General features: G+C 36.6%; 1 protein-coding gene across 10 annotated transcripts in view; it reads right to left on the reverse strand.

Annotated features, from left to right (window-relative positions):
* Window positions 1-14,235, reverse strand: part of Srrm1 (Serine-arginine repetitive matrix 1) — a 211,433-nt gene that overhangs the window by 88,476 nt on the left and 108,722 nt on the right. For all 10 annotated transcript variants that reach the window (XM_081759292.1, XM_081759288.1, XM_081759287.1 and 7 more), the window contains one exon: window positions 4,134-4,243. In XM_081759292.1, the coding sequence (XP_081615418.1) occupies window positions 4,134-4,243 (110 nt within the window). The remainder of the gene's footprint in view (window positions 1-4,133; window positions 4,244-14,235) is intronic.

Consider the following 14,235-nt stretch of genomic DNA (forward strand, 5'->3'; position numbering starts at 1 on the left):
CTTCCTTTCGTCCCCATTACCTTCTCCGTTGGAATCGAGATATTACGTTTTCTTTCTGCTAAATTTTAAGCTTCTATCTTCCACAGACTTCTTTACTTTTCTTCCAATTTCTTCTCTACTTGTACTGTACAGTACAATATCGTCGGCAAACATCAAACACCAGAAGGCTGCATGCCGCACATTTTGAGCTATAACATCCATAATAACTTTGAAGAGGTACCCCCTAAGGTTGAGCTCTGGTATAATCCAGCCCTAACAGGGATTTGGCGTATTACAAGATAACCACAAAAGTTCTTGCCGTTCTTGAGGTCCCATTAATCATGCACTCATAGAGAGGAAACTAAAATGAAGCACGTGCCAAGCGATCAGCAGTTAGTCTGACCATTGACCGTCAGTAATATAGATACGCTGCGCGCACACATGTCATAGCTCCTCCAGTAACGAAGAGAAATGGGAATATCTAAGCAGCTTGTTCACGTGTGTTTGTTGTATCACTTTAAAGTACATCTGTCAGCTGCCGCATATGCCAGACATTTGGGGAGAGTGCCATAAACGAACGCACCGCAAGGCATTGGTTCCAGAAATTCTGTTCGGGACATGTAAGCGTTTCAGATGAACCTCGTAGTGGAACACCACATGTGCTGGATGACGAGGCCCTGAAAGCAGCCATCAAGGAGAACGGTGGTCTAACACGTGATGAATCTACAGAAAGGTTCCATGTTTCCGCTGAAACAGTCACACTGAACCTGCAGGGGATAATAATAATAATAAAAAGTCACACAAGAAGTGGGTACCCAACACGTTGTCGGCAGCCAATAAGGAACAACGAGTGACAGTTTGTTTGTCCTTGCTCACTCGGCACCTGAACACACCCATCTTTCATTGCTTGCTCACTGGTGACAAAAATGGGACCTCTATGACACTCCCGAGAGTACTAAATATTAGTTGTTGCCACGTGACCCTGTTCCTCACATCTCAAGACCACATATGCACCCACGAAAGTTTATGCTTTCTGTATGGTGAAATTGACAAGTGGTGCATTACGAGATTCTTCCACCTCATCAGATCATCACTGTTGAACTCTACTCTCAGCATTTGCAAAGGATGCACCGTGCATTGCGGCAGGAGTCGGCACTGGGGAATCGCAAGGATGTGCTGTTCCTGCCCAGCAATGCTAAGCCAAACCACATGTGGCAAAGAGGACCCGAAATACCCTTCAGCAACTTGGCTGGGAGACACTGTGCCATGCACTATACTTACCAGACCTCGCGCCAACAAATTACCACCAGTTTCATTTCCTCAACAGCCACCTCTGTAGGAGATCCTTCGCAAATGAGGGAGACCTGCGGAACGCACTCACGGACTTCTTTGCATTTATGACCGCTGGGTGTTATCACCAGGGTATTGTGCAGCTGCAGTAACTTTGGTAAAAGGTGTTAGATGCTGATGGAGATTCTTTCGAAACTTAAAGGTACGTACCGTCCACTGTATTGTTCTTTGTTTATCACTGCTCTAGGACGGTAAGAAGTTTTTTAGTTATCTTGTAATATCGCACTACTTCTTACTTGGGTCTTATCTCCTGTATACACATGAGGTCTAATAATTTCGTTCACGAATTCATTTCATAAAATGTGCTACAAAACTTTTACTGTACACTGGTGTGATCACCTTCAAAGTATTCCCCTTGGGAAGTTGATGCCAATGTCTACTCCACCCTTCAAAGTACTTCTAAAAGTGTTTCTAGGAAGGCCTTCAAAGCTGTCGTCGTGTTAGCCTTAATGTTACCAATGTCATCAAAAATGCCTTTCTTTCAACTCTCTTTTGATCCTTGGATAAAGAAAAAAGTTATTCGGTGCGTGATCAGATGAGTACGGCGGATGGTCTACCATAGTGCTGTGTGGGCAGGTGCATTGTCATGATGGAGAAGCCATGAGTTTCTCGCGAAAAGTTTTGGTTGTTTGCGTCTCACCTTCTCACAAATTATTTGTAGCATTCCCAAATACTACACTTGGTTAACTGACCTCATGACCGACCTGACATGATGTACGATTCCATAGATATACAAAAAAATGTTATCAACATAGTTCTGATTTGTGATTTTGATTGCTGGAACTTTACGGTCATAGGAGTCAGCTGTTTTCCACTGGGCACTTTGTCGTTTTGCTTCAGAGTCCTCGACTGTGATTATTAGCCGAAAACTTAGTTCTGCCTCTCTAACGGGTCTCTGCGCACTTTCCTCTCCTTTGCTTTTGTTAATCGGTGAGATATTTTGGGACTATTTTGGCACACATTTTGTGCTGTCAAGGTCTACAGTTAAAATTTTCCACAAATTTCACTTCTTCTGCTATGAATCATACAGTCAGTCTCCGATTTATACGCACACTTTAATGAACTTCCTGACGTTGTACTCTATCGTAGGCTTTATCGAAATCAATAAAGACCACGATCTATTAAATTCTTTTTGTTTTTCCTGCTGCTTTTCCACGGCTGGTTTTGGTATAAAAATTGCGTCCGTTGCACTTTTTGGGGGGGGGCATAAATCCAAATTACTGTTCTCCTATTGAAGTTTTCTCCCATAATTGCCCTTCTATAATTTTCTCCCAAATCTTCATTTTGTGTGTCATTAATTTGATTTCTCTGTAGTTTCTACAGTTCTGGACATCTCCCTTCTCCTTAACATTAGGTACAGTAACAATATCCTTGCATTTACTTGGCACATTTTCCTGCCATACAGTATCTATATCTTCTGGCTTCAAACTTTTCCATATTTCTGCTAGTATATCATTTGGGCATATTGTTTTTCCGTCTTCATTCTTTTTAACATTTCCTCTACTTTTTCCCGGCCATCTCTCAATGATCGTGTTATCATCGGTAAGCATGAATGCTTGGTCTTTTTTTTTTTTTTTTAATTTGTATAATATGAGTAATATCCTTTGTTGCCTGTACTTTTTCATAACCTGTATAGCTTCTTCACTCCACTTGGTGTTTCAAGTTCGTCATACATTTCACTATCAGCACAGCCAAAGCTCCCTTTGTTGCCTTATTAGCCGTCTTGAAGCTACACTTACCCCCTGCTGTCCCAGAAGCATTCCACTTTTTCTTGCTTCTTCCTTCGCGTTAATAGCTTCTTGAACTTTCTCTTTCGATCAAGACGACTCTATCTTGATGATTTACTCAAAGTCTTCTCTGCTGTCATTCGCATGATTCTATTCTTTACGCTCCATTTCCACATCCTATTCCTGCAAGTTTACTCTTTTCATGCCTTTCTTTGAACGATTACCTAATTTTTTTCTCTTTCGGTATAGATAATTAAATTTTCAGCTCTCCATTTTGCGTCGTCCTGTTTTATCTACTCATGAACTTCCAATCAATATGGTAAACACAAGATCTCCAACTTTCTTTGTCTCATCAAATCTACAACTTCTCTTTCTCGTCCATCCATCGTTTCAACATTAATCGTTGCCACTTTTACCCTCACGTCAACTAGCTTATTTAATTGAACCTGTCCTCGACTCGGTAGTTCTTGCCCATTTCTCACAGAAGTCGGGCGAAGACTACGTGTTTCTTACGGGATACGCCCTAGCATTTTCTGAGTCTTATATTTTAGAGAATCCATCAAGCTCGTTTTGGAGTAGCTTTTATGACTGGGTGTCGTGATGTCAACCCTTCTCATTTTACCTAGCTTGGGATCGGCGTCAAATTGCAGTTTGCCTCCCCCATTGGTTGATGTTTTCATTAACTTTTGGCAAGCAATATATATACTGTATATGGGAGAGGGGGCTGTATGAGCTGGCAGTACGTATTTTCATCTCAAAGCACTAACAGAACACCAGAAGAAGAGAACAATCACTCTGAACGACACTTTCACAATGTATAGCTTCTCCATTCCAGGTGATATTTATCTGTGCTTATATGGTCTTGGTAGTAAAAGGAAGGAAGGGAGGAAATAATTAGCATCTGAAAATTTAAATTAGCATCTGATAACATCTTAATCTATCACCACTACAAAATTAAATGAAATTCATTCTTTTTAAATAGATACCACATACTACACTCTTAATTGCAAAATTTCAATGTTATCAGTTGCTAACAGAATTGCTATTTGAAAATCTCAACATTATTCGCTTACTCACCGATCTCTACTCCTATCTCGCTTTCTATCTTTCCCATCATCTCTATCCCTTCTGTCTCTGTCTTTATCTGACTGTTTCTTTAACGACTCCTGGATTCTTTCTTGCTCCTCCTAAAAATAAAAGTAAATAAAAAATCAGTATTATTTAAAAAAAAAAATTTAACAAGCACAAACGAGTAAGTATTAAAATCTGCTTACGCAACAAGAACGATTACGCAAAAGATTTTACAGACGATTAAACACACTCCATCAAGCTATGAGATTACTGATATAATCTGTAAACTTCCCGGGTTTGACAAGTTATATACCTATTCAACAGAGCATATACGGTTTACATATATATATACTCGTGAGCCAAAAGTTGCAAGTACTCGCGAGCCAAAAATTCCACTAGCCAGACTATTCTGCAGTCACAGTGTTTATACAAATAAACAAAAATCACTTTGCGACACAGTCAACATATTAATATATTTTATTTTGTTTATTAGCATGTCTCTTACAAATAATAAAAAAAAAAAAGTGTGACGTAATTCACATGATTTCACGTTTTTGATTGATCGGATTTTACTCGCCAAATGTAAAAGAGTACTCGCCACTGACGAGCAAGCGAGTGCATTTTTCAAGCCCTATATATATACTGCGGAATAGGTATATACTCTGTCAAACACTGGAAGTTTACCAATTATAGATTATATTAGATCGTTTTTCTACTAACGCTGGGTGAATCGCTTTTAACCGTCTGTAAATTCTTATATTAATTGTATAAGTCGATTTTAAACGCTCTAGGAGTGCATTATATTTCTCTCTATGTGTATGTCGACATAAATATTGCATTTTGAGAAATACATGTTAAAATGTATTGAGCATATTTAAGGAAGTTTTTATTGTGTAATACATTAGGAGCTCTGACAACAATTTGTGCAACTAGTCATTTGTTAAAAATATGGAGCTCTACAAATACTGATGTTGATTGTTTTCAAGACATGTCTCGCTTACGGTTCAGTCTTGCTATTTCAGTTACTGAAAAATACATTGTTGTACAGTTCGTATCACATGTTGTGCAGTTTTGTTTCAAGGTTTATTATACTCAAAACTACTACTTATCAAAATGGTGATAACGATGATGATGATTGTAAAATATTGCTTTACCTTGTATGTTATGTTAGTGATTCTCTAGAAATACTGTAGTAGTATTAGTTTCTGTGAACAATGTCCTTTGCCAAAGCGAAACAGTAAAAAGAAATACAGTAGTTTTCTTCTAAATTCTGAGTTAAAAAAAAAAAAAAATCCCCAACAGGCCCTTGGACTCAGCTGTCAAATCCTCGGATTAAAAGGAGTAAAGGATTTAGGATTTAGATTTCTGGGCTTTCGGCATCTATGACCACGTTAGTCCGTCACTTTTTGAGGGATGCTGTCCCTCGGCGAGCATACTATCCGCGAAAAGGGAAGGAAAAAAGGATTGGGGAAACAACGAAGCGGCCTGGGACCTATATGGTAGGTACCACCCCGGCATTTGCTTGGTGTGAATGAGGAAAACCCAGGAAAACCTCATTCAGGATGGCTGGCCTGTAAAAGCTTTTAAACGTTTTCGACCGAGTGCCCTCACCTGGAATCGATCCCGGTACCGCTCTAAAAGGAGTAAAGCACGTAGCAAGTAACTAAGTTTGAAATATTTATAGTTCTTAATTCGAAATCTTCGTCTCTCTCGTAAATTATCCCTCAATGCATTAGTCTTGTATTTTATCATTATCACAATACTCATTTGTTCCATTTTATTATTTTTATAGAGGAGCACAGTGGCTCAGTAGCAGAGCGCTCACCTCTTGTGCGTGGGATCTCTAGTTTGACCAAAGGCAACATAGATTTGTGTTAAGTATCTTGCCCGTGAGTTCTCATGTTTCCACTCATATTTTCATTCTACCAATTCCTTCATATTCGCTTATTTTCATTAACTAGCACTCTTCTTTATCCCACAGACCATAACGTGAAACATAGAACTAGAAGTTTCATATCATTTCTTTTATTATTATTATTATTATTATTATTATTTATTTATTTATTTATTTAAAACTTTCTATTTGCCGATAATAACTGAAAAATTTCAAAGCATTTCAAGTAAGATTGTTATCTCATTATAATTGTTCTTGTGGTTTTCTTCACTTCCATGATACGGTAATCCAATATTGCAATTATTTTCAATTTATAACGCCTCAAGTATCGTACGTAATTCGTCGAAAACAATGAGGAAAAATAGATAAAGAATTCGAACATACACTATCATAAGATTTCTGCAATCGCATGATGATAAAAAACCTGAAAACCGTGTTTATTATTATTATTATTATTATTATTATTATTATTATTATTATTATTATTATTATTATTATTATTATTATTATTATTATTATTAAGTATAACTACTGTTTAAAGTTAATTATTGTCAGAAAAGTAGAATTAATGACTGATACTCTGAACATCCTAGGCTATAAACAAAGTAGTAAGTTTTTCGTACATTCCTATTTTTATACTTGCTATCTGTTCATTTATCAGGTTTCCATCTCTTTACAAACAATAGAAAGGGTAAACGCGGCGGGGGTGTGGCAATATACGTACGAGACAACTTCCAGGTCAAACTTCTGTCTCAGTCAGCTGGTGTATATAACAGTAGTTCAGAATATATTATACTCGAAGTCACTGTAGGTCACCAGACATTGCTTTTGAGTGTTGTGTATCGTCCCCCCCGTACATCCTTCATAAACTTTGTTGACGATATTGCAAAACATTTACCCAATTATCAGCATTCCATAATAATGGGTGATACAAATTGGGATCTTTTAACAGCGAAAGACGAAGTCTTGCAATATCGGGATACGATCTCGGGCCTTAACCTTGCTATATGTCCTCTTGGTCCAACCCATCACATAAGGAACTCAGAATCATGGATAGATGTGATACTGGTATCCAAGGAAGAACATGTAATTAGCCACGGTCAAATCCACACACCGGACATCTCGTACCATGATATGCTATATATATCCTACAAACTTCGAGTTCCGCAATATAAAACTAAATTCACATCATACAGAGACTTTAGGTACATGAATGAAGTAGACCTGAACATCGACGCTGCCTGCTTGCCGTGGCACTTAATAAACTGCCTCCCCACAGTTGACGAGCAGGTAAATACTCTAAATTCTTTAATAATAAATTTGTATGATAGACACGTCCCTATAGTTAAGAAACGTGTTTCGCGACCACCATCACCATGGTTAACCGATGAATTACGTTCGTTAATGGCGCGGAGAGATAAAGCTTATAGAGCATACAGGAAACATGTTAAAAATAGTGATCCTTCCAGTGATAGCACAATAAATTCCAATACAAAATTCGAAAACTATAGGATATTAAGAAACCGTTGCACTCAAGAAGTAAGGAAGGCAAAACGGCGCTTTGCCTATGAAATACTTGAATTCGAAAATAATGGAGCAGTTCTTTGGAAACGACTAAAAGTATTAGGTGTTGGAAGAAACATAGCCAAGAACGCAGTTAACTATACGCCAGATGAATTGAACATTTTTTTCTGTCAAAGCCATATGATACCAGCCTCCATGAAACTGCAAACAATGAATAATATTGTAGCCTCGGAAATTAACTCTATGTTCTCGTTTTCTCACGTACAGCCTGCACATGTTTTAAAAGCGATCCAAAGAATTAAATCTAAAGCCACTGGTACAGATGATATTTCAATAACCATGATTAGGAAAATCCTACCGCATGTACTTAATCCTATCACTGACATTTTTAATTACTCTCTTGCCACAGGTACTTTTCCCACAGTATGGAAACTCGCTAAGGTCCGCCCACTTCCAAAAAAGAACAACGCTGATAATATTGCAGACTATCGTCCTATCAGTGTCCTTCCCGTGCTTTCAAAAATTTTTGAATATATTGTAAATGATCAAATTCGGGAATACTTAACAACAAATAATTTATTGGATACATTTCAATCTGGTTTTCGAAGTAATCATAGCACATGCACTGCACTAGTAAACGTAACGGAGGATATAAGATGGGCTATTGATAACAGAAAACTGACGCTCCTTACCCTACTTGACTATAGTAAGGCATTTCAAACGATTGATTTTGACATATTACTTCAGAAATTATCATTATTGTTTAATTTTTCTGAACCAGTGGTTAAATGGTTTCATTCTTACCTTCACGAACGTAAACAAAGAGTAGTGATCAATCAGGATCACATATCGACATGGCATTGTATCAACAGTGGAGTGCCGCAGGGTAGCGTACTAGGTCCCCTTCTCTTTGCCCTTTACATTAATGATCTCCCTAAAATTCTCACATATTGTAAATACCACATTTACGCTGATGATTTTCAGTTATATGCTTCTTTTCCCCAACAAGATATTAATAATGCGATTGAGAAAATAAATACCGAGTTAAACAAAATCAGTGACTGGTCTACGGCTCATGGGTTAAAATTAAATGCAACAAAATCGCAGTGCATCTTAATTGGCTCCCAAAGAATTCTTTCTTCTATTAATATCTATCAGCTCCCAAATATAAAATTGTCCAATACTGTTATTCCATTCTCTACAACTGTCAAAAATTTGGGACTCATACTAAATCAACATCTCTCCTGGTCAGATCAAATAAATGGAGTTTGTAAGAGAGCATTTGGTGCCCTGCATACGTTAAATCGACTAAGAAATTTCTTACCAATATCTTTGAAGATCAAACTTGTCAAGGTACTGGTGTTCCCACATCTTGACTATTGCGACTCAGTCTATTCTGATCTAACAGAAAATCAATCAAAGCGCTTGCAAAGAGTCCAAAATGCCTGCATTAGATTTATTTTCAATATAACTTACAGGGAACATCTCACATCTTTTTATAAAAAACTGTCATGGCTGACGGTAGCTGGAAGAAGAAATTTACATAATCTTACCCTATTGTACAAAATACTGACTACGTCAGAACCATCGTATCTAGCCCGTAGATTTTTATATTTATCTGACTTTCATACTAGAAGCACAAGATCACAAGATAATTTCTTGCTCTCCATACCCAGTCACAATTCTGATTCATACTCAAAATCCTTCACAGTAAGTACTACACGCCTCTGGAACAGTTTACCCCAATTAACACACAACGTTTCCACAGTTGCCAAATTTAAAAAATCTGTAAATTCCCTTCTCTTAAGTAAAGATAAGGATACTGGTAGCACATGAGGCATCTTCGTTTTACCAGACTATTAATAACCCACATATGAACACACAACCAATAGGTAACCTATGCTAATTTGTACAGCTTATATATTCATACTTCTTTTACCGCTATAGGCAATATGCAATTTAGGTTTTCTCCATGTTATTTTGTTTCCTCTATTGTATGATATTTTCAATTTTTGTTTTTGAAGTGTTTAACCATTTTTTTATTTTAAGTAGTATATTCTCTTTTTATGTGGTTCAGTACTTTTCTTATTGTAATTGTTAATATTTTCTATATATTGGTGCTTTTTTAAAAAAAAAAAATACATAATGTATGCACGTGGTTAAGTGCTCGGAGAAGGCTGCAGAGCCTTAACTTCGCCACGTAAAAGAAGTCATAAATAAATAAATAAATAAAATACTATAACCATTTAACATGACTAGGTGTATCTGCGAGGTTAGCTGGTTTAATTTCTTACAAAATACACTCCGAGTTTTTTTTTCTTTCTTTCTTTTGTGAAATATGTGAAATATTGATAAGCAGGTAATATATGATTGTAAGTTTATTTATAGACTATTATAAAATTGCTTTCTCAACGTGTACAACCCAAGCTACACATGATGCACGAAGTTATGTCATTCAATTCGATATAACAGCAATCAGTATTGAGAACTATGAACGAACAGAAATGACTAGCTACAATTTATGACTCAAATATGGTTCGTAGTTACCTGTAATATGAAATAAGACTCATATAGTAATTTGAAAGAAATGAAACTAGGAAATAAGACATCTGAATCCCTAGAACATACATTTTGAGGGAGGGGTTCGATCTTTGGTTGACGCAAATCTGGATCAAACTCTCATTATTAGCATGTGGGTTCCTTTAATGTTTAATGTATGCGTTAATTCCAAGTAAATATATCAATGGAAGTCATTTTTAATTGTGTACAACTTTCTATACAAACTGGAAAATAATTCTCTGTTGGAAATTAATAATCAACCGTCTCGTTTAGCCTACAGGGCATAATGGTAGGACGTAAAAGTAGGAATTTCGTTTCATTTCTAACTTTCTTTAATCCAGCACAAAACACCGCAGGCTGCATCCTGATGTCAAAGCAAAGAATTCTTAATAGGAACTTCTCACTGACAACACAACATTGCCGCACGTCTTGCAAATAAGAACAGAAATGGAACACTGAACTGCTGAACAAGACTGTACTATTCATAAAAATAAATAAATACATGTTACGTTTCGATCTTCTAAACAAGATCCTCATCAGACATACTAAATCAGTATACAATGCAACCATAGTAATATAATTGCCACAAAACCCTACCTGCTCCCTCATTGGTCGGAGCAAATAGCCGATCAACGGCGCCCGTTGAAGACAGCTAAAGCCAATCATAGACGCACAAATCTATGACGACTCTACCAATAAGAAATATCTCAAAGCAACAAGAAAAACATCATGAAGCAGCATTAACATATAATTCCCTGTGTTTGTCAATAAGCGTTTTCCATTCTTTATTAATACTCAAGCCTTTACTCCAGTTCATTAAGGTCCTGTTTCCTTACTTTTCTATCCACCATGTCTCCTACCATTTCGTAAACAACATACTTTCTTCATATTCTAACACAATAACTTTCTCCCAATGTCATTTTTCCTTGACATGTTTGAATATAGCATTACAACTCTTCTGGATTTTGTAAAAGGCATTGAGGATAAGGAAAAAGGAATAGAGTTAGAGCTTGAGACAGGAATAGAGATAGAAAAGGGAGGTAGCCTTTGTTATCTGGATATTTTGATGAGTAAAGAAGGGAAGAGAATTAGAACACAATGGTACCAGAAAGAATGCAATGCGGAGACTAATGTGGACAAAAGCACAAAATCTAACTTTATAAGAAATATCGTGACAAGAATGACCAACATTAGTAACAAAAATGTAGAGGAGAACATTAAAAAGTTCGAAAAACAGTTATACGGGAATGGGTATAGTAGAAGGGATATTTTTAAAGCTTCTGTGGGTTCCAGGAAAGGTGAAGAAGGGGAGGAAGGTAAAGAGGTAATATGGAAAGGTATTATTGGGTTAGGGGAGGAGACAGAAGTTCTTAAAAAAGATGTTAAGAAAGTAGGGTTTGAGAGTGTACAGAAAAGGCAGTGGGAAGTTGTTAAAGTAAATGAGAAGTAAAGGAGGAGATAAAAAGAGAAAGGAGAAAAAAGGTGTTATATATTGTACAAAATGTCTAGATTGTGATATGGAATGTATTGGAGAAACGGGTAAATTGTTGAATGAAAGAATTAAACAACATAAGAGTGATGTAAAATATAGTAGAGAAAGTAATGCTATATTCAAACATGTCAAGGAAGAAGGACATTGGGAGAAAGTTATTGTGTTAGAATATGAAGAAAGTATGTTGTCTGCGAAATGGTAGGAGGCATGATAGATAGAAAAAGGAGATAAGAACTTAATGAACTGGAGTAAAGGCTTCAGTATTAATAAAGAATGGACAACGTTTATTGACAAACACAGGGAATTATATGTTAATGCTGCTTCATCATGTTTTTCTTGTTATTTTGAGATGTTCCCTTATTGGTCGAGTCGTCATAGATTTGTGCGTCTATGATTGGCTTAGGCTGTCTTCAATGGGCGTCGCTGATTGGCTATTTGTTCCGACCAATGAGGGAGCAGATAGGTTTTTGTGGCAATTATATTAGTATGGTTGCATTGTATACTGACTTAGGTCTGACGAGGATCTTGGTTAGAAGATCGAAACGTAACATGTAAAGTATTTATTTTTATGAATAGTACAGTCTTGTTCAGCAGTTCAGTGTTTTATTTCAGGAACTTCTCGATTAACGTTCACAATAGCACAGATAAAAGGAATTATCCAGCTGGATATATAAGTAAGATTTCAACTCTCAGACTTGAAGACCTTATATAATACTTCCTTGCTGTGAAATTCATAGACTGTTATCAACTATATCACATCAGACTTTTTAGAAATAAGTTAGCACAAAGAAGGTGGAATAAAATATAATTGCAAATATAATTATCACGGCGACTAATTCGTGTTCAAAGAAATACCAATCCTGAATTGTGTATTACATATCTCACTGTTTTAACTTCCAAATAAAAATATGCAACACCAGAAAGTGTAAATTTCTTCTTTTACAAACTTACTGACGCAGGAAATACTTTTTTTTCTTTTTTGTAATGCTTGTTGCGAAACAATTTTTGCAACGACTCAGTATTTTTCAAAGCATAGAAGTAAAGCTGGTTGCGTCAACTTACCGACGCACAGTGGGCCAGAATCAGAATCTGACTGGAAAAAAGTAGTTTTGGCAACTATGTCTAATCTACATTCGAACAGCTCAGTTGTGCTAAGTAATAAATAAGGTTTCTTGCTGCGTATCAGTAAACACGGATAACAGCATATAGTGGCGGCAGCAGCACTTCAAAATTGATATTCATTATCTGTTTTACAGCGCGCTGAATTGGGGTAGTATGAACGCAAGGTTTGCGGTTTAATTGTGCATGTGAAAAGGCAACGAACGATCGTAAAATAAGCTATGAGTAAAGGTATGTATATGTACTTGCTCTTTGACTAAAGTTTTGATTGATTGGTTTACGTTGCTGTTCTGTAGAAGCATTTCTAGAGAGTCGAAGTATTCACGTATTGAAGAACTGCTATTGGAAATTGAAATTGAGATTTAAAAATGTACGTTCATGTCTGTATTGAGATCTTTAGTCATGGTGTAGTTTGAAATATGTATTTCGAAACACAGTTGTGATCTACTGCCCGTTCTTGCCCGATTTTTATATTTATCGTCTTTTCAAAGTTAGGTGTAGCGAGCCAGATACGCTCTTCGTGACGTGAGAACCTGTACGAGGTATTTCCAATTTCCTGTATTTCCAATAGCAGTTCTTCAATACGTGAATACTTCGACTCTCTAGAAATGCTTCTACAGAACAGCAACGTAAACCAATCAATCAAAACTTTAGTCAAAGAGCAAGTACATATACATACCTTTACTCATAGCTTATTTTACGATCGTTCGTTGCCTTTTCACATGCGCAATTAAACCGCAAACCTTGCGTTCATACTAGCCCAATTCAGCGCGCTACAAAACAGATAATGAACTATCAATTTTGAAGTGCTGCTGCCGCCACTATATGCTGTTATCCGTATTTACTGATACGCAGCAAGAAACCTTATTTATTACTTAACACAACTGTGCTGTTCGAATGTAGATTAGACGTAGTTGCCAAAACTACTTTTTTCCAGTCAGATTCTGATTCTGGCCCACTGTGCGACGTAGGAAATATGTTTTTTGTAATACCTGTTACCAAACAATTTTCACAACGACTTATATTTTTCAAAGCAGAGAAATCAATTTGATCGTATCAACACACTGACGAAGTTCCTCTTTCTCCAACCAAATGTTTCCAAAAAGCTATTACTAGGGATATTTTAGGGATAATGTCAAAAATAAACGTAATCTATACTGTTACTTAAAAAGCTCTGTCAGCATGTCTTTTTCCTGTTAATTCGCAGGAATACAATTAACTCATTTTGCAAAGGTAATTGAAATTGTTTAAACAATGTTCATGTACGTGAATGTAACGAAATTTTACAGAATACGACCCTCACGGGGGACTGCAAGATACTGAGTTATTATTTTCTTCGATTTTCAATAGATCTCCAAAACCCTTCTACGCTAGAAATAAAATTTTGTGCAAATGTTCTCCATAAACTGAAGGACCTAGGTAAAACCGGGTACTACGAAATGCTATCTAGAAATAAAGAGATTTAAACTTTTCCTGCTGCTCACCAACTTTTGCAGCCGTTGAGCCAAAGAAATTAAATC

The sequence above is a fragment of the Thermobia domestica genome, chromosome 5, assembly GCF_964235325.1.
Source record: "Thermobia domestica chromosome 5, izTheDome1.hap1.1, whole genome shotgun sequence".
Classification (NCBI taxonomy): domain Eukaryota; kingdom Metazoa; phylum Arthropoda; class Insecta; order Zygentoma; family Lepismatidae; genus Thermobia; species Thermobia domestica.